At 43.9% G+C, this 20,908-nt stretch overlaps 1 protein-coding gene across 1 annotated transcript in view; it reads right to left on the minus strand.

The window, feature by feature from the left end:
- Window positions 1-20,908, minus strand: part of CNKSR3 (CNKSR family member 3) — a 70,722-nt gene that overhangs the window by 9,745 nt on the left and 40,069 nt on the right. Inside the window, exons 3-8 of the mRNA XM_016200670.2 lie at window positions 15,313-15,515; window positions 14,698-14,785; window positions 9,324-9,365; window positions 6,414-6,533; window positions 4,361-4,420; window positions 221-289 (exon numbers count right to left, since the gene is read on the minus strand). Coding sequence (XP_016056156.1) covers window positions 221-289; window positions 4,361-4,420; window positions 6,414-6,533; window positions 9,324-9,365; window positions 14,698-14,785; window positions 15,313-15,515 — 582 coding nt within the window. The remainder of the gene's footprint in view (window positions 1-220; window positions 290-4,360; window positions 4,421-6,413; window positions 6,534-9,323; window positions 9,366-14,697; window positions 14,786-15,312; window positions 15,516-20,908) is intronic.

The raw sequence follows: 20,908 nt of genomic DNA on the forward strand, positions 1-20,908 counted from the left end.
GAATGAAGAAATAAGCAAACCTATGAATGTATCTCAAGGACACCGGTCGTGAGCAAATAGATACAAATAGGCCCATACGGATGCGTTCACCTTAGCCCTGCTTACAATTACGGAAAGCTGGGTGTAGACTGCAAATTTTAAAATTTCAAGCAAAATGGCTATGGGTTTAGTTAAAAGTTCTAGGAGACGATTAAGTCTTGAGTCGCCACGAAAAACTCACCACAGTTTGCCGATTCACCTGAATGACTTCATCGCCGGCATGAATCTTCTGACATCGGTCCGCAGGAGACTGTTGGGAACAAACAGAGAGGCCCGTCTTATTTTTTAAACTCTCGATTGCTCTCTGCTTTTACTTCTCCTTCCTCCTGTAGACAATGAGCATTGGAAATATTTTCCCAAGAAAGATGACGCAGTGTCCATGAGTCCCTGAGCTACAGCGTCTGTGGAACCTGGCCCAGGAATACTGTGTGTTCTGCTTCATTAGTGGTCTGTTAGGACAGATCGTGTCAGTGACAACAGCCGGGGTCACGTCACCTGCCAGAGAGTGGGACCCACTGTCTGCAAGATGAGCTGATAAAAGCCATCAGTTCATCTAAAAACCACCTTACCTTACTCTTATCAAAACTAATCCTGTAAAGGCTGACCCTGTTTAACATGTAAAACATCACTGTAACTGTCATCCCACCTCCTACCAAGCAGGTATTAAAGCCAAATCTTATTTTTATTCAACCTTGTTTTACAGGTTATCACAATGGTATTAAAACAGAAAGATGGGGAAAGGAGAAAATTTTTTCAGAGACGAGTTTAAATTTTTTTCATTTTCAGGTTGAATTCAAAATAAACACATTTCCAATATCGAAAAAACTCCCAGACTTTATTTTCCCAAATAATGCATTACTAAAAATCTGCAAATACATAGATATATTCACATATGTGTGTATATAGATATATTGATATAATCTACTTGTCAAATATTTTGGCCATAGTATTCTTGCTCATTTAATCGAACTAGAATTGTTTATGATTAAGATATCTTATATGAGCAAAAGAGAAGGAAAAGACAGAGCTTTGATTTCAAATGATAATTAAATATTATCTAGGCCAAAGTGTTTTATTTGGTAACTTTACGTAACTTGCTGAATCTCAAACAATTTACAACTATCCTTAAAAAACATACAGCACCTTTGAACACGGCAAGGGGAGTCTGAACTAAACTCAAGACACATCTGCTGAACTTTTTCACCCTCAACTGCTGTGATAGGCTCAACAGGAATGAGCAAAAGCAGCACTGAGCTATAGAAAATTCCCTTTGATTTATCTAGGTCTGACACAAAGCACAGGTGTGACCACTATTTTTAAAAACATTTAACATGCTGCCATAACAACCAGCGGTGCCTCACCTAAGAGACTAGCGTCGTGGGTACCAGAGGGAGATGGCCTAACTCCAATCTCTCTCTTGAGGCACTTAAAAATAAATGCACGTATCAACGCTCCTTTTTGCCCCTGTGTGTCAGATGCTTGACCCACAGTTACGGACCAACTTGTCCAGTTCATCTTCCTGGGCTAAAGATTCGTTTAAGGTAAGCTTCACATGATAAAAGATGGCCAGGAAGTCCCTGTTTACAGATGTGCTATCTTAAAAAATAAGCCAATGTCCTGAATTGACTTCCCTTCCTACGGATCCTCCTGCATTCATTTCTCAAATGTCCTACCAAGTGATTAAGAGTTGTGCTTGGCAGAACACCGGTAAAGAGAGAGCTTGATACCAGACTTCGCCCTTGGGCAATAGCTCTTGCCTATCTCCACCATGAGCAGGCTGCTGAAAACGATGCTTACTCTGGTTTGCAGTAGCAGGGTGATGACCTGAAGAAGAATGCAGCCATTCTTCAGAAGCTAATCTAATTCCCACCTCAACTTGGGGGGGCGGGGAGCAGGAGTATGGATGGGATCCTGTCAAGGTCTTGAACAACATCAAGAAAGAAGCTGGATAGAGAATCACTAGATACTGGTCAGTCTGACCTTGGAATGATAGTGGCTTCTCAGATAACCTCCCAGATGAAAACAGGACTGGAGGACTGAGATGGCCTTTGGCACTGCTTCAGCCTGGAGTCCAAGATAGAGGAATACAGAGACACTTGGCAATGCAATGGGTGATTTCCGTCCACTACCACCCACCACACTAGGCTTCCATTAAGACATCCTGACTCTGAGGTCATAGCGACCTTAAGTGACAGCTGGAACGCTGCCCTGTGGCTGGCATTTTCATCCAGTGTGAACTGTAAAACACCCAGATTAAGCCCATGAGAAGCGGACTCTTACCTCACCTCCACCCCCATCTACAAGCCTTAGCGAGGGGTCAACACATTCCAGGGACTCAGTGAATCCGGCTGAGTGTCTGAAAGAATGAGTGGCGCTCTCCAGTGGATTACCAAATAGGTAAGACAAGCGTTCACTTTCTGATCTTTAACTGCACAGAAACCACCTCTCTCCGGGAAGACTTACAGAGAGTCTATTGCTAGGATCACCTCCATCCAGGAAAACCCTGAATCAATCAGCCCATCTTACGAGCCTGGTAGGAATTCTAGGAGATGTATCGTTACATTTGACACTTCATTTGACTCAAAAGGAGCTTGTTTAGTCTCTCATTCAACTCTCATCCTTAAAACAAAAGACAGGGGTGCATTTTGAAGATGAAAAATCTGTGTGCCTTCTGATAAATACTGTAGTGTCCTACACATTTATCCAAGATTGAAATTGCTTCAAGACCAGAGAGAATTTGGAACCACACAGGTCTGGTGGTTAATGTGATCACCAAATTGCAGGGTGAAAACTTCGCCTCTAAAAACTGAGATAAATTCACCATCCTTCTGAATCCATCGAGTCTAAAACAATGCGCTGAGTGGTGCACGAGTATATTCTTGTCATGGTTCAGCTAAACGTACAGTCTGGGATATGCGTAAGGGACCAACTGTATAACGCGTTATGCACTTTTTCTTTTGCACCCGCTCCAGCCTAAAAGCAGAACTTCCTGCGCTGTTACTGCCTATCAGGTGAGGTGGTATAAGAATTCCTAGCAATGCCCCGGCAGGGTAGCTCAGTTGGTCAGAGTGTCATCCCGATACACCAAGGTTGCGGTCAGATTGCCGGTCAGGGTCCACACAACAATCAAGACTCAACCAAGAATCAACCGAAGAATGCATAGATAGGTGGCACAGCAGGTCGGTGTCTCCCTTCCTCTCTCCCCCCCTCTTCTTCTCTCTCACTAAAATCAGTTTTAAAAAATTCCTACTGGTTCTCAGTGTGTTCTCAACGTAGCTCAACAAAGAATGCTTAAAGACACTACCATCTTTTACTCATTTGTCTGCCAGAAACACACAATTTATTTATAATCCACTGACTGCCTTAAGCATTACTACAAAAATCAAGTGTGTGTCACAAATCCCCACCAAAGATCATGCCAATTTATTTTATCAAAAGACCTAGCAGCTGAAGCTTAAAATTCACCAATGTATTTCCATCAAAGAGATTAGGAAACTTGTTACCAAATTTCTTCTATTTTAAGAACTTATTTCCTCATCTTAGTTGATTAAATAGTAGATTAATTCCACAGACACATGCTTCCTTTATACAGATCCTGGAAGTGAGTCGAACGTTTTAAGCTGCATATCAAGGTCATTTAGAAGCTAGCCATAGTGTAGGCTGCGAAAAAAAAGCCTTCCCTTAGCGCTACTTTCCACAAATTCAAAATGTTTGAGGGGCTAAAGAAATACCAGTCATGTAGCAGAATTTCCAAAAGACAGACAACTGTGTCCAACGTCCCTCACAGCAGACAAGAGCCTTGATCTTTCTATTCAAAGGATTGGGGGGAGCTCCTAAATCTCAGTATCATGCCAAATATTATCATATACAACTCTACAAAAAGAATCTATGTCAGGCAAAAATCCCAAAACAGCTGCTTTGGTGACACATATAAATTCCACTGAACCAAAAAAACACCATATTTTATACATATGCTTAATAATTCCAGTTCTTATAAGAGTGATTCTCAACAGCAAAGAGATCATGGTTTTTGTATTTATGCATTAAGACTTCCAGGGTGCAAAAGAAATAATTAACACAAGGGCGGAGGTAACAACTGGGCAACGTATGTGAACAACAGCAATAAGGGACAATTTAAATAATAAATTGACAACAGCTGGTGATAAGCAGTGTGCTAGCAACAGAAATAAGCAAAACAGGCACCCACACCCTCACCACCGAGAATCAAACAGCGTGCGCACATTCAAATGGAAAGTGTGGGCTCTGTGTCTAATTTGTTTAAACATCCAACAGCTTTTACATTTGGCGGACAGGCACTTACGTTCTCTGTGGTTCCCGTAATCACGTGCAATCCGTCATAGGTTGACTTGATGTACATGCCCTAGAGTGAGGCACAAATATATTAACTCATTACTCCAACGTGTAGAAATACAGCCGCAAGTGCAACTTGAACTTATAAAACATTAAAGGCAGTCCCTGCAGAACAATACTCATTGTTAAGCCTCCTGAAACATTGTGAAACAAGATCCTGAGAGCGGTGGAGGGCAACTCAACCCACCGAAATGCTCCTGAAAGAAATCAGAAAGCGACATCTCTTTGATGCTGTCCTTTGTGTGCCAGGCACACCGAATTCTGCCACAACTCTGGGGACTCGGAAGGAATCTTCTCGGCCCTGCAGAGTGAATGAGGCCTTTCGAACAAGGGCTGTTCTCCCCTGACCATCTCTTTGTCCAGTGACACAAAAGATTCAGTTAAATTTGGTACCAGCCGTCATTGCAGGGTGACTGACCCAAGCCACTAACAACCCAGACCATCATGTGTGAACGGAGATCGTTAAATAATACAACTTAAGAAGTAAATAACACAACTTAGAAGCAGGCACCCTTCCATTTTGAGGGCAGCAGAAGATAAATACACTCCTTCCTGAAAGGCCAGCGAGGGAAAGGCAGAGGGGAGTTCGCCGTGTCATCGAGGACACACTTCTGCAGTTTGGCATGTCATGTATAAAAAACATTTGTTAAACTTTTATAAGATGGGGAGAGAGAGCAAAGGGTAGACTGAGCAAAGAGTCGTTGCTCACCCTGGTACCAATACCACAGTAACATAGATTCTCCCAAGAAGTCATCTGGACCCTGAACTTGCCCTGCTCAGCCACCCGCACCACGGTCCAATGAGAATCTCCTCAAATATGACACCTTCGGAGGTTCTCCCTCTTCCTCTCCTTCCTGGTGCCTTTCATGCCCAGAGCGATGGGCTTCTCCCTACACGCGGTACTCCTCTGCCCAGAGCACCTGCTTGCAGAACTTTACCATCTGAAAGGGCAACTCCATTTCTGCCCACTCGGGCTACTGCTCTGCTTCAACACTCACCCCTATAAGCCTTTCCTGCCCAGTCTGCTACAATCCATCACTTACTTTGAAGCCAAGCCGTCTCCGTATATATATTTCTACTTACTAAGAATGAGGGCTTGTCGACTTTTGGTTGTTTTTTGGTTTTCTGAGAGCAGAGACTGCCTTGATGTCACCCCCAAAGCTGCAAGGCACTCTCCCTCCCCCGCCCCCGCCCCCTTGTCCACAGCAGCTACAGTGGCCATAGCCACCAAATACTGCACATGTACTATGTGTCCGGCATCTGGCGCTCAGCATCCATCATCTAACTTAATACTTTCAACAGCCCCGTGGAGGCAATTATTATTATTCACTTTTGACAGGTGAGGAAACTGATACATAAAGAGGTTGAGTCACTTGAGGGCTGAAATTAAACCCGGACTCAAAGCCTCTAAGCTCGTCAATGGGCCTCACAGTTTCTTCCCTTAGATTTCAGCAAATTAATCTCATTGGCCACATGCTAGGGACTGGGAGATTTGGGTGTCTAGGGGCTGATCTAGGTAGCCAGGCACCTACCTGTGTGTATTTTCAAGGCCTGTTATTACAGAGCTTGCACATTACTGGTGAAACATTTCTGAGTGTGTTTTTTCAACAATCATCTCTTCCAAGCAGCCTCTTCTCACCTCCATCCTAAGCGCTAACAAGTGACTCTCAGAGCTCATGCTGTTTTGTACCCAGAGACCATCTTTCCTTTGTGTAAATGTTTTGTATTTCCTTGCATTGCTAAGTCCTAAATATAAAACTGTTAAGATAATTTCTTCAAGATACAAGTGGGCAGTTTTAAAATTGTATTTATTTTTATACTTTGAAGATGTAAAACCTATCAAACAGTTCAAGATGGCAAATTCCTAGGGACATGAAGGAAGACGGTCTCATTTAATTCCATTCAAAGTGATAGTGGAAGCAATAAGTTAGTGTGAAAATAGCTTCAGTAAATGAGAGTGTGTGACTATCTGAAAATAAAGTGAGTGCCGCTGGAGGTCTTACCAGGCCTTCTCCGGGCTTGATGTTCGGCAGGTGGACTTCCTCCAGGCACGCACACTGGCTCATGACAGGGTCCGTGGTAGAGCGGATTATTTTGTCACAGATGCCATTTAAAACCTTGACCTAGAGCAGGAGAGGCAAAATGTCAGGACAGGCTCAATCATTAACCAGGTTTATCTCGAGCTGGATTTTAAAGAAATGCACGTCACCTATAATCTTTAGCTCTGGTCAGCAGTCATTCTGATACTGCTGGTTGGTGCGCACATGGCACTTTAACCCCATGTTTGCCACCCGTAGGAATGATGTTCCTATTTCCACTCTGCTTAACAAGTGCAGCTTTATATTATCTCATTTACAACCACTGAAGGGCACAAGCTGGGCAGGAACCCCCTTTGGCAGTTAAGGAGAATCACTGATTCCCAAACATGTGTGATTTTTCAGTGATCACTCACATTCGCTGCATATCAAATATTGACAGGGTTAAAAATTTTTGCCTGCGCCTGTTTAATTTTAATAAATTTCATTTTTTAAAGCAATTTCAGGTTTATAAAAGAATTGAACAGAAAGTGCATAATTCCTATATACTTTCTTTCCCAACCAGCTTCCAATAGTTATATTATTATAATGTAATGATAACAAGATATTATTGACATCTTGCATTAGTGTGTTACATTTGTTACAGCTGATGAACCAATACTGAGAGATTATTAACCTTTAAAAGACGGCATTTAAATTCCCGTAGTGGGGTCTCCCTGCCGGAGCTTTTTTGGGCATTTAAATTCAGCTCTGCAGGCATTTACTTTTTGCCTCTATCTTATCTACTTTTTGAGAAGTAAATGTATTGTTTATTATTAAAGTTATCTTTTAATATATGTTACTGATGTTAAAAAATATAAAAATTACATTTACAATTTAAATTACATTTTGCCGGGAACTAAAGTTCCCTTTCGTCCGATAAAGGTTAACTAAAGTCCATAGCTGACACTAGGGTTCTCCTTTGTGCTGTACAGGTCTACGGGCTTTGACACCTGCATAATGTCATGGATCCACCACTGCAAGATAATACAGAATCATTTCACCGACCTGAAAATCCCGTGCTCCACCTGGTCAGCTCTCTGCCCCTCCCCCACTGCGAATCCCCAGCAATCACTGAATTTTTCGGTCTCTCTGGTTTTGCCATTTCCAGAATGTCAAATAATTATAATTATACAGTATGTAGCCTTCTCAGATTGGCTTCTTTCACTTAGTAAGACGCACTTAAGGTCTCTCCATATCTGTTCATGGCTTGAGAGCTTATTTCTCTTTTTTGCTGAATTCAGTAATAAATCGTTGGATGTACCACAGCTTGTTTATCTATTTACCTACTGAAGGACATCTTGGTTGCTTCCAAGTTTGAACAATTATGAACAAAGCTGCTATAACATTCTGTGAAAGTTTTTGTAGATGTAAGTTTTTGATTCTTTTAGGTAAATACCTAGAATTACAATTGCTAGATCCTAGGTAAGAGTATGTGTAGACTTATTAAGAAATTGCCAGGCCGTCCTCCAAAGTGGCTGCACCATGCATTCCCAGCAGCAATGAGAGAGAGTTCCCGTTGTTCCACATTCTTGCCAGCATTTGGTGCTGTCATGTTCTGAATTTTAGTTATTCTACTAAGTGTGCAGTGGTGTCGTTTTAATTTACAGTTCTCCAACGAAACATGATGCGGAACATCTTTCCAGATACTTATTTGCCAGTTGTATATCTTTCCTGGTGAGATGTCAGTTCAGATCTTTTGCCCGCTTTCTAATAGTGTTTTCTTATTATTGAGTGTTAAGGCTTCTTTGTATATTTTAGATACAAGTCCTTTACCTGATATGTTTTAAAATAGTTTTTCCCAGTCTGGGGCTTATCTTTTCCTTCTCTTAACACTGCATTTCATGGAGCAGGGTTTTAAATTTTCACGAAGTCTACCCCATCGATTTTTCTTTCATGGTTCATGCTCTCAGTGCTGCATCTAAAACGTCATCACCAAACCTAAGGTCGCCTAGATTTTCTCCTGTTTCTTTTCTAGGAGTTTTATAGTTTTGTATTTCAAATTCAGGTCTCACGATCTCTTTTTATGATGGTGATGCTCACATTCTTTGAATACCAAACACTGACAAAGTAAAACTCTAGAGACAATGTGAGGATCTCTATTAAACGGCCTCCGTGTAGAAACCACAGTAGTTCCATGTGGTTACTTCCCCCAATCAGATCCATCTAACCTTTCAAAATTAAACCACCAGAAAAATCAGGAAATTCCAAAGAGTGATTTTTCCCCCCAAGGGGGAGAATCCAACAAGTGACACTTTTTAAATTCCTCCAGTTTGTTTGGCCTCCCTATTTATGGAAAATATATTTATAGCAGTTTCATTGCTAAATTTCTCAGCATCAGAGGGAGGAAGGCCTTATCAAAAGAGCACAGGCTGGCTCCTGTCAAAAGGAGGAAGCAATGATTAATAGCTACAAAATACTGCTGAGCAGCCCCCGCCTTCCCCTCCATCAGAAGGCTTTTGCCAAGATTTTTTTTTTTCTTAATCAAAACGGTCTAAAGCAAAATTTGCAGATCAGTTTAACCCTAATTAACAGGCTAGCCATCAATTTAAGTATAACTGCACATGGATGAAATGTTCATAGGAAAATTTAAAAAAGCAAAGGAGAGATCCCAATATATCCAAGTTCAGCAGCACAGGAATTTTCACAGTAGTCAGTCTTGTTGTTAAATAACTTTTATTCTTCCCTGTCCATCTAAATGAATAGACCCATATCCCCAAAGCCAACATTTCAAAGCATACCCTGAAATAACTGACCACAGGGCATGGACCTTACGTTATGTAATTCTCACTGTTTCGGGAAAGGGAATTTTAAAATAACGGTGAGACGGGTACTTACCACGGTGAGAACGTTGTCCTCCATTTCTGCTACAAGACAATCCTAGAGAAGACGAAAAATGAAAACTAAATGCAAGAACTCGAAACTTTCAGAAGCTGCTGGCTTAAGCGCTCTAGATATTTCCTGGAGCCAAGATGGTCCCTGACATATCCCCCACCCTGCAGCCTGAGCACTCCTGGATGGACGGACAGACGGATGGACGGAGAGACCTGGGGAGAGAGAGGACAGAGTGCGAATGGAGTGACCATGTGACTCCTCCTGCGGCTCTGCTCAATCCTGATCCCAGGAGCTTATCAACCCAGGAACCCATCTGACCGATTAACCCAAAAACCCACAAAAATCACTGAGCTGAAATGCACCTGCTGCTATCCAGGCTGTGCAGAGACTACTAAGCCAGAAGTCAAAGTCCATGGGACCTCTGATGGCTCCCAAATGTGACCCGGGCTCAGCCAGCACTGGGCCAACCAGCCAGGCGTCTTTAGCTCTGGGCCTGCCTATAAGAACAGCTTTCAAATAAGGGCTCAGCCACAAAAGTTTATTTTAAGCACCACTGAGATTAAATCAGGTATTTCTGTCCTTAATAGATGAGAAAGGTTCGACAAAACATTCATTTAACACAGTGCCAAAAATGTGGTCTCGAGGTATGCTATTAATGACATTAAATAAGGGGCTGGAATGCAAAGCATTATTTACTCAGCTTAAGAACAAAAGACTTGAAACTGTATGAACCCAGTGAGCTGATTATAGGAATGGCCATTGTCCTGTTCAGAAGCAGCCAAAGTGAAACCACCAGCGAGAAACTCCCCCAGTTTCTGGAACCTGCCTGCAGCCGAGGACTCCAGTCCAGGAGGCGGGGTGCACGCAGAAGGAAAGGGAGGCCAGCGACGTCCTTCAGTCTGCTCAGCGCCCTTCAGTATAATCCCAAACTGGGACATTCTAGGGGAAATGCTAACTGTTTTATGTACATGAAGGATATTCATCAACTCTGTCGGAACTGTCAGAGTTTCCCTTCCATCAAAAAGTCACTTTCGGTCACGCCGGAGTGGGGATGGAAAGAGCTACCAATTTCTACCCCATGGGATTTTATTATCAGATTTTCAGTGTCTTCTTAAAATTTTTCAAAATTTTCTCTGCCTGGTACAAATGTGAGAGAAACAACAATAGTTTCTCACTGCTCCTAAAATTCACACTGACTCTCAGGAAAAGAGCAGCCAGGTGAGAAAAGGGTTATAAAAAGAAATTCAGAAATGCATTTTTACATGCGTGAGTCTGATATAAATTCAAACGATGGGAACAGCATCTGCAAAACATGAGTAATTAGAGCGCAGAAATGTGCTTTCCCTCCTCCAAAGTGAGCGTGGCACAAAACAGAAACGACCATGACAGTGCACACGCACACACCTGTCAGCACCAGCGAAGAGCAGAATCGCTCAGCAGAGGTCAACTTCAGGAAAACCGCTTGTGCGGTCTCAGGCTGGAGATGGAACTGATACTTTGTATTTATGATCTCTCAGTACAAATCCCGAAATGACCGAGCACCATCGTCACATGAGATAGTCACCCTCAGGCAGAGCGCTCCTCTCCATACACCAGGGCCCGAGACTCAGGTGGATGTGTGACCTCGATGATACTGATCCTTTGATGAAGCCGAGAAGCCACCAAGTAAACGGCTTCTCACTGTGGCGAGAGGGCCACTGGGTGAGGGGATCTCTCCCGCCTCCCCGAATGGCTCACGTCATTGAGCATGGCTTCCGCGGTCATGCACGTGGGTTCCCACGCCCATCCCTACTGGGAGGAAGCAGCTGCAGGCGTGACGTCATGCTGCTGGCATGAAGGCCATAGAATGGAAAGAGTACTGGACCCAGTCACCTCCTCCTGAGCCAGACAATGGGCTGAGAACTGTCACACTGCTTGGTCACCTGGACCAGCAGGCAGGCAGGGACCCAGCCCGGGCAGCCATCAGGTGCCCCTTCCCTCCACGCTCTCCTTACCCGGCCTACTCACTACCACGGGAGCCCCGGGCAGCCTGCTGAACCTCTCCATGCCTCTGTTTCCTTCCCTGTAAATCAGGGGTCATTAAACTCTACCTCGGGGAACTGTTGAGACTTACATGTGATAACACACGTTAAGTATGTAGTACACAACTGATTCATAACCCACATGCAATAAACGGCCTCCTGGCTTTTTCCTCGCCTGCTTTCATGGCTGTCTTTGATTCCACTCGGTTTTCTTTCCACTTTTCTCATTTCTTTCCCACTGGAAGTCAGCACCTGCCCCTGTCATCCTGCCTCTCACCACTGTGATTCCCAGTTTTCATGTCACCAAAACTTTGGGAGCATAGATCAACGGCTTCTCTGCACTTCTCTCCCTACTTAGGTAAACTCAATTTTTCTTCCAAATTGCCCGCTGTGCTTATATATTCCTTTGTGTATAGTTCTTTGCATGCATCTATATATTCCAAATACATGTATACATACATTAAAATGTTTTTTGGTCACTATGTGTCCTCCTATTACACTTTTTCCCTTTTTTCTTTCTCAACAATACCTTGTAGAAATCCCATCAAATCATCTGGTGAGGTAAACATCAGCATTTTACAGACGGAAAAAAATTGAGATTCATAAGTTTTCAGTGACTTGTCCGAGGTCCCGGGGCCAATTAATGGTAGAGACAGGATTGGAACCTCTCTTTCCTTGAAGCCTATGCTCAATGACCACCAAAGGGAAAACAAAATAAAAAAATGAACCACAAGTGAACAAAAACAATACCTCTTGTATCCTTTAAATACAGGTTAAATTTCTCCTAAAAGACAAATTCTCAATCAGCTTATTCATCAGAGGTGTTACCTCATTCACTTAAACATACATTTAAAAATCATCATTAGCCTGGCCAGCATGGCTCAGCGGTTAAGCATCGACCTAGGATCCAGGAGATCATGGTTCGATTCCCGGTCAGGGCATATGCCCGGGTTGCAGGCTCGATCCCCAGCAGGGGGCGTGCAAGAGGCAGCCAATCAATGACTCTCTCATCATTGATATTCCTCTCTCTCCCTCTTCCTTCTTCTCTCTGAAATCAATAAAGATATATTTTAAAAAAAAATTCATAAAAAAGAAAAACGGAGCCCAACAGCCATTTCTACACAGGGGTCACTCACACAACCTGCACTTTAGGGAAAAGCCTGCACTGAACTGCCCCCCTGCCCTGCCTTCCCCTGGCTGAGCAGCCCTTATAAAGTAGCTCCTAGAATCTTATTTCAACCAACAGGACTGAGGCTTTCCCCATCCAATCAGAGCTGCACAGCTCTGACCAACCAGAGCAGCGCTATTCTGACCAATCAGGACAGTGCCTTTTGAACCAATCAAACTGTAAGGACTTGGAGTCCTCATTTGCATAAAGAAAGACCAATCAGGGATCAGAGGCAAGGACTTCTGTCTATATAAGTCAGTTCCCCTGTGGTGGGGGAGAGCTACTTTCCCCTTCCAAGGAACTCTGAAGACTCAGTTTCCCTGGCTGAGCTGACCCACCAGAGATGTCTGGCTGGAGCAGAGGGGAGCAGCAGACCCCTGCAGGCCCAAGGACACTGGCACAGAACCGAGCGGCACACAGCAGCGCTGTCTAGCCGGAGGGCGCTGGCCCCAGGGCTGCCTCACAGCTGTATCACAACTGAGCTGTTCTGCACTGAATAGTTTCCTTTTTTAAAACACCCCAAATTGGTGATTCCTGTTGGCATTGAACTGGCATCAATGACCATCAGTTGACACATCCATGAGCAAAACTTTCCCATTTGTTAATTACAATGTTCAACTCTTACATTGTCATTTTAATTGATCACAAGTAAATTCTTTTAAAAATCAAAACAGGCAGAATATAGTGGAGAGAGGGAAGCCGAGAAGAAAAAAAGGCTCAAGCCCTAGGCGGTTTTGGCTCAGGGGTTAGAGCGTCAGCCTGTGGACTGAAGGGTCCAGGGTTCGATTCCAACCAAGAGCACGTACCTCTGTTGCCGGCTCAATCCCCAGCTCTGGTCAGGATGCGTGTGGGAGGCAACCGATTGATGTGTCTGTTACATCAACGTTTCTCTCTCTCTCTCGTCCACTCTCTCTCCCTTCCACACTCTCTGAAAAGCAATGGAAGAAATATCCTCGGGTGAAGAATTAAAAAAAAAAGGCTCAAGGTGTTGGTGGCTGGGGGCTGGCTAATTTATGTATCAAAAGTGGTTATCAGACTGTTTTTGTCAAAATTACTTTACACATCATAAAACAGAGCAAAAACTCAGGGCCACTTTAGTGGTTCCAAGCTCCTTTCTAAGAACACGGCCTCGAAAGCATGTGATGAATCACATGTGCCTGAAGTTCAGTGGCTGCTCAGGACTGGACCTCAAACAGCTGCCCTGCGCAAAGCCAAACTTCACTCTTCACGATCCAGGAACAGACGGAAAGCACACTGCTTTCAGGACTGCGCCTGTCATATGGCATGGACAGGACTGAGGAAATGACACACTTTACTTTCTGCCAAATCAGTGGTGGGAACAAATGTGTAATCAGAATTTTAGAAACAAGTGGAATGTGAAAAAAGAACAATCTCTTCCTTACATTTTATAGCCTCAATTCAATTCAAAAATGTTTTACAGTGTCTGCTAGGTGCCAGGGACTATGACGAGAAGTGATCTTAAGAGCTGATCGTCTAATAAGAAATTTTTTTAAAGTTCAGGTTACAGAAACTAGTTAAGTTACAGATGCATATAAATCTGCTCACAGTGAGCTGTGAGTGAAATTGACACTTGTCATTTCCAAACCAGAACATTTGTCAGTGTGAAATCCTCCAAGGTTCTTTGTCCCTCTGCCAAGGGACAAGAAACATGAGTTACTGGTTGTTCTGCCAGCCTACATCCTGAAGTGAGGAGAGTTGGAGCAGATCCCCAAGATGGCCCATCTGGATATAGATAATCAAGAAATAAACAGCTGAGGTTGGGGGTTATTTGTTACTGCATCATAACCTAGCTCATCCTGACTGATAAACTCAACCACCACAGGTCAAAAAGAAAAGACTAAGAACAAAGATTATAGTGAAATTTAGTGACTCCCGAATTTCTACTGTAAAAAAGTTAAGTGCTCTAACATTCTAGAGAAAGTATAGGACAATTAGCTCCACTGTTTTGAAATAAATGAAGGTAATCTTAGAGGTAAAGGCCACTAGTTATTTGCTCAGAAGACATCTATGCAATGCCTCTAATTTAAAGGCTTCCATCTCTCCCCAGTTCTAATGGGGGGAAATGGAGAGAGAAGCATGATACTTCATACCTGCATGTAAACCCTTTGAAGAGAAGAAAGGGGGAAGGGAGGAAAGACAGGTTAAGAGGCGACAATGCCATACTGACCTTCTGGACTGTAGTGGTCAGATCCAAGCACAGCTGAATGATTTTGTTCTTCGTGACTGAGAAATCGGTGATCCCTGTGAATGGGGCCCTGGAAAGCAACAAAAACTCTCTTTAAAAAGTGTGGGGGTCAGGGAGGGGAACCCACGGGGATCCCACACTATCCCGACAAGCAGAGCTCCTCAACAGGCTAGCTTAATTTGTTATGTTTCCATTTCCTCAAGTAACACACAAAACGGAAATCTGAACAGAAAATAGAGAAGTGCTAGATTTATAAAAAAAAAAACAACACATTAAAAAATGAGCCTAGAATCAATGTCCCTTCAGAAGTCAACTAGCAGCCTTCATACAACCAAATATTCATTAATATTTAACCTCAGTAATATACAACGTTAGCAGTTTCTCTCTTCTCTAAACTGAGGTTAGTTTGTTCCTGCTGGCCACTTTTCAATAGCTTCCAAAAGGACCTGAAAATCTCCCACTGATCCAGAACTCGTGGAGAGGTCCAGTGGAAGCGCCAAGGAAGGGGTAATGGTTCATTTTCCTAAGACAAAGTACAGGCGTCTGTGCCTCTCGGGCCCTCCTGTCACAGGACAGTACAGCACCCCCGTAACTCACCGGTCCAGCCAAGACAACAAGGCCTTGGCAGCGCCTATGAGCTCCACCACAGAAGTCAGGAACTCGTTGGGGGGCTTATGGGACGTGTTCCCGTCATAAGCTGGACTTTTCCGCCGGCTACTTATGTAATTCTGTAAGTTGTGGGAAGACGCTCGCAATTTCAGAACCAAGTTCTTCATGTTGTCGGTTTCAAGGCCATAATTCTGTGGAAAATAAAATCAAATGGAAAAGGTCAAAACAATCAGCAATGTCCAAACTCTCCTCACAACTCAAAATCCACTGAGTAACTTGAATAACTCATACAACAGCCACAAAACCCTGTATCGTTTACCCACAGTGCTGATCTCACCTACAATAGCCATACTGGCCTTCCCACAGCCTACTCTTGCCTTGGGGACTTTGTTCTCATTAGTTCCTCTTTCCTAAATGCTCCTTTGACAAATCTTGGAAGGGACAGCGCCCTTCCACTAACATCCAAATGAGACCAAATGCCACCCTCCCCCCATCTTTGAGGCTTCCAGGACTATCTAGAGCCGTGTTTCTCCACCTGGGCCCGACTGACATTGAACGTCCGATGATTCTGTGGATTTTGGGGGGAAGCTTCCTGTATGTTGGAGAATGTTTAGCTGGCCTATGCTCACGAGATACCAATAGCACCCCCTCCCCAGCTGTGACAACCAAAAATGTCTCCAGACATTGCCAAATATCCCCTCAGCTGTCACCTCACCTGTCACCTCTCTGAACAGCTTATTTGCTGCTGTCTCCAGGACAGCAGACAATAAAACAGCGATTGAGTAGATGAATTTCCATCGGATGAGACTTGCACACAGAAACAGAGCAGGACTAACTAAATGTCAATTCACCTGAAACATGATTTCTGTCATGGGAACTTCTAACCTGTGTTCTTTCTGAATGATGCCCATCTTACTTGGGTGCTTTAAAAAAATCAATTTCATATGACAATATTGCCTAGATTCGCTCACAAATAAAGAACAAATCCCAGCAAACAACACATAAATCTGAGATGACTCTGGCAGGAGGTGGGAGATGAATTTCTATATTATCATCTGTTTAATCATTTTAACAAAAAGTAAAGATCTTTCTGGGGTATATTATACTGTGTCAACAGCATCCCAAGGCAAGAATGTGGTACCATTGAAACATTGGGGCTAATAATGGCAACATGACTGAACATGTCCTCTAGCCAGGAACTGGGCTAAGCGCTGGGCAAGAATTATTTCAGGTAAACAGCCGGTGCAGGTGAAATGATATTATCTCATTTCACAGGTGGAAAAACTGGGAGACAGAGACATTAAATAAATCCTGCGTTACACAGCTAACCGGTGGTAGGGGTGGGATTCGAATCCGGGCAATCTGACCAAGGACACAAGCTTTTGATCACGATACTGTATGTCCCCCCCCTTCCACACTTCCTGCCCAAGGAAGGGCCAAGTAATATGACAGAAAACAGGATGGGCACTGGACAAGAAATGAGGAAAGTGGCCAGTGATCTTAGATCCAGCGCAAACCAACAAGCTAAGCTGGTTAACTCCCCCCAGTTCTACCCTGACCTGCCCCACCCCCGCCACCATGTCAGCAGCTTCCCTCGGATGGCTTTCCTTTAGCCAGCCAGACCTCACTCTTCTGAGGGCCAGCAGGCCCCCTTTGGATCTGAGCAATGCTTTTGTCCCCAGCATCTGGACTGTCCCTCAGCCCCTCCTCCCTTACAGCCCCAATCCCTAACGCCCCAGGAAGGGTGAGCCACATCTCGAAATCAAGATACACAAAGCATAAACATACGGAGAGTACTTTTCATTTTTATTTTGGCAAGAAGGCCAGTGGTAACAATAACATCAAAGACTTTACCTTAGTAAAAACTTTAGATTTTATTTGATGTTTAAATTTATGTTGCTTCCTAGTCAAATAAAAAGCTTTTTTTTTTTAATTTAGATAGAATTTTTGAAAAGAGTTAAGTACAAATATAAAGAAAAAAACTTCCAGATCCATGAACTGAAAACTCTTTGGCAAACCTTAAACTGTAAATTTCAAGTAAGCAAATAAATAAATAAACATAAGCTGTAATTTGTAATAAAAATGGGTGCTCTGTATTAACAGAAATGTTCTATCTAAACCGTGCGTTCATTCATTTTTCCCCTCACTGTCCTTTTGTAGAGACTAGGATATAATGTTGTCCTTCCATCAACACGGAAACAGAAGGACGGATCTGCATCACGGTTTTTCAATGCAGAGAATCAGCGACTGGAAAAGGAGCCACGAGGCACAGCTTGTCCCGGAGGCCTGGTGACTACGCTTAAAGGGAACTGTCCCCTCCTTCAGTCACTCGACCCGCCAACGTGTATCAAGAGCTCTGAACTAAAAGCAGGCAGGTCAGCTTGCTGTGCATCAGCCTCACCATAAGTTACTGGGAACCTTCACAACAACACAACGTTGACTTCTCCAACTCGAAGGGGATTAAGTGCACGTTAGTGTAGCAAGGAGTTTTAAACCTCAATCTCCCACAAACCTACCGCTTTTGATATTAAAATAAAGGGGGCGCGTAGCTTCTAATTAACTGGTTCTTTTCATTTCCACTCAATTTGCTCTGTTTTTTTTTTATTTCTCCCCTCCCCCCCCCACACCAGACCATGGGTCTGGAAGGATGAATAGATATAGCTATAACAGAAAATAATTTTTAAAAGACGGGAGGAAGGAGGTAAGTGAGGCAGGGAAATCCCGTCCCCTCGCACCCCACTCCACGAGAACAAGAAACCGATTATATTAGCTCAAAGGGGCCTCTACTGTAGAAACGTACCCGGAAAGGATTATTGACGTAAGTGTCCCACAAGGAAAGACAGAAAATGAATAATTCCTCAGACCAGATTTGATTATTTGCAATAATCCTTTCCCTAAAACCTATCTCCTTCAGAAATTGTTTGAAGGGAAGGTATCAGGAAAATACAAACGAGGTAAGACATGACATGAGCCTCCGAAAATCTACATACACACTAAAAACTCCACAGAGATGTCACTTCATTAGAAATGAGCCATCAGGAGTCATTTCCTGGTCTGGAAGAGAAATGACCCACGAGACAGGAGAAAAGAAAACAGGCAGATTCTCAGTCTTCTGATGCCTTAAATTATACCCACTTTAGCAAAGGGAAATCTTACCACAACTTCTACCTTCTTTTCCCATTCCTACTCTAAAAACATTCGTGATTAAGGAGTGTCAGAGATATAGTGAAAACCATCTTACTGACTTTGGTCAATTAGGTTACAACCTAAGAAACACACTTCACAGTTTCCTAAAGGCATTTAATAAGCTCATAAATAAGCAAGATCGAGTTAAATACCAACTGCCAGCGAAGATTACTCCTCCTGCGTGATTTGTCCCCATAGGAAAGGGTAACGTTTTTTAATGATCTGCACGTGGGTAAATGAACAATGAACGATCTTAGGGGTACAGGGTACACAGCAGCACCCTGGGCAGGCAGGTACATTACAGGTATTTCATTCAATCACACACTTAGGGGGCATCACTTAACAAGTGTACTAATTCCAACTTTGTTCACTCTCTCTGCCTGCATCAACCTCAAGAAAACACAGCTGTCCCTAGGGGCCTTGGTCTTTGGGTAACTAGGGTCTATTTTATTTGGCCAAGGAAATGGGTTACAATTGTACACTATGACTCTCAACTGTACCCTCCAGGCCCACGCTGCTCCACAGAACTTCCCGCAGTGATGAAAATGCTCTCTATCTGCACTGTCCAAACAGGGGAGCCAGTAGCCACAGCAGCTACGGAGCACTTGAAGTGCAGTCAGTGCGACGGAGGAACTGAATTGTATTTCATTTTAATTCATTTTCATTGAAATAGTCATAGTCACATGTGGCTAACAGCTCTCTTATTGGAAAGAGCAGCTGTAGGGTCTGTCCCCGCTGCCCTCTGCCCCAGGGACAGAGGGAGGGAACTGGGCTCAGGCTCTGAATTCAGTCCTGGGAAATGGTCCTGCTTCTGTCTCATAACCCAAGTCACTGTCCTAAGCCCCTCCAGCCCGCCAAGGTCAACACTCCAAAAGGCGGTTCCTCTCCTCACTCTCTCCCCCTACCAGGTACTTGTAGTCCATCTGCTCATTGGCTTTGGCACCTTAACCAGTAGCTGGACCCTATTTTAGGTTCCTATTCATTCTATCTGCCCTTTCCAAAACTTTCCAATGGTTTTGTTTTTTTCCTCCCCCGCCTCCCTTCCTCACTTCCAATTCTATTCATTTCCTGTCCATCATAACATCAACATCCGCTAAACTACGTTTACATAAAAACCCCTTTTATGACACCAGGGCCAAGCGCCAGCACACATTAACTAGCTGCCCAAGGGATGGATTCTACAAGGCAAAAAGTGGTCATGCAACAGCCTGAGGATCTCAGAGGGAAGGGGTGGGGGAAGAGAGTAACCTATATGCATATATGCATAACACAGGCTAGAGTGTGGGGAAGGCCTGGGGAGGGGCGGGGAGAGGGGAGGAGGGGGTCAATGGGGGGGAAAAGGGGACATCGATAATACTTTCAACAATACAGATGTATTTTTTAAAAAGGATCACCAATGTATAGATACAAAGATCTATATGGTGTAAATGCATTTAAATAGATAGTATAATTAATATATTCATTGTAATAAGAATATTTAAAAAGGAGATGATCTCAAGACTAAAAGACATTTTAGTCACACTCTCTAAAGCCCTCCCCAGCCCGGAGAAGGCCTACGTGACCCTCCTGTCAGAGGCGTCCACTGGCGCGCTGCACACTGAGCATGTCCAGAATGCGTCTGAGGTCAGAACTTTGTCTACAGAGGAAATGAGAAGGAAATTGTAGGAGATAAAACGCAGCTTTTGGCTCTGGCGTTGGGCCAGCTTTGTTCACTTCAGTCTAATAGTTTAAGGCGCAGGGAAGGGGGAAGCGGCGAGAGGCAGCCGGTATGCTTGTCACGGCCCCTGCTGTGCGCAACACGCCTCCGCCCCCTCCCGCTCCCCGCTCACACTGGATTCCAGAGTGATCTACCTGGCCTCTGGCTCCCACTGCAAAGTTGAAAGAGATGCTTCAAAAGAGCAGAAAAGACAGGAAAGCATTGTTCTGTTCCCGGAGAGCACAATATCGAGAACTCAAACATGTTTCACTGTATTTAAAAATGCAGTTTTAATAATAAACAGGGCCCTTAGACATCTTCTGGGCACTGCAAAAACACGCTAGTCCAGCTACGGCTGGGGGACGTTGCTGTGCAGATGGGAACAGCAGACACCCCGCTTCCCTGGAGGTGACAGAGCGAGGAGCAGAGCCAGGAGCAGAACGCAGAGCGCCTGCCTCCCAGGCCAACGCTCACACCACTTGGCCACAGCGACTCCCTCGTGGCAGCTCATTTATCACCCACAAATAATTTCCCCATTACTTTTCTAAACAAGAGCGGCGCATCCCAGAGCAGGAGACAAGGCTCTGTCCATTTTAAGCAAAAGAATACGCACAATGCAGCGAGGGTTATATAATCAAGGGACTGCAGGCCCGCGACGGCAAGACCGTGGGGAGGCGTTCTTTCCCACCCTCCCCGGTGATG

This window comes from Miniopterus natalensis, chromosome 5, assembly GCF_054644295.1.
Source record: "Miniopterus natalensis isolate mMinNat1 chromosome 5, mMinNat1.hap1, whole genome shotgun sequence".
NCBI classification, from domain to species: domain Eukaryota; kingdom Metazoa; phylum Chordata; class Mammalia; order Chiroptera; family Miniopteridae; genus Miniopterus; species Miniopterus natalensis.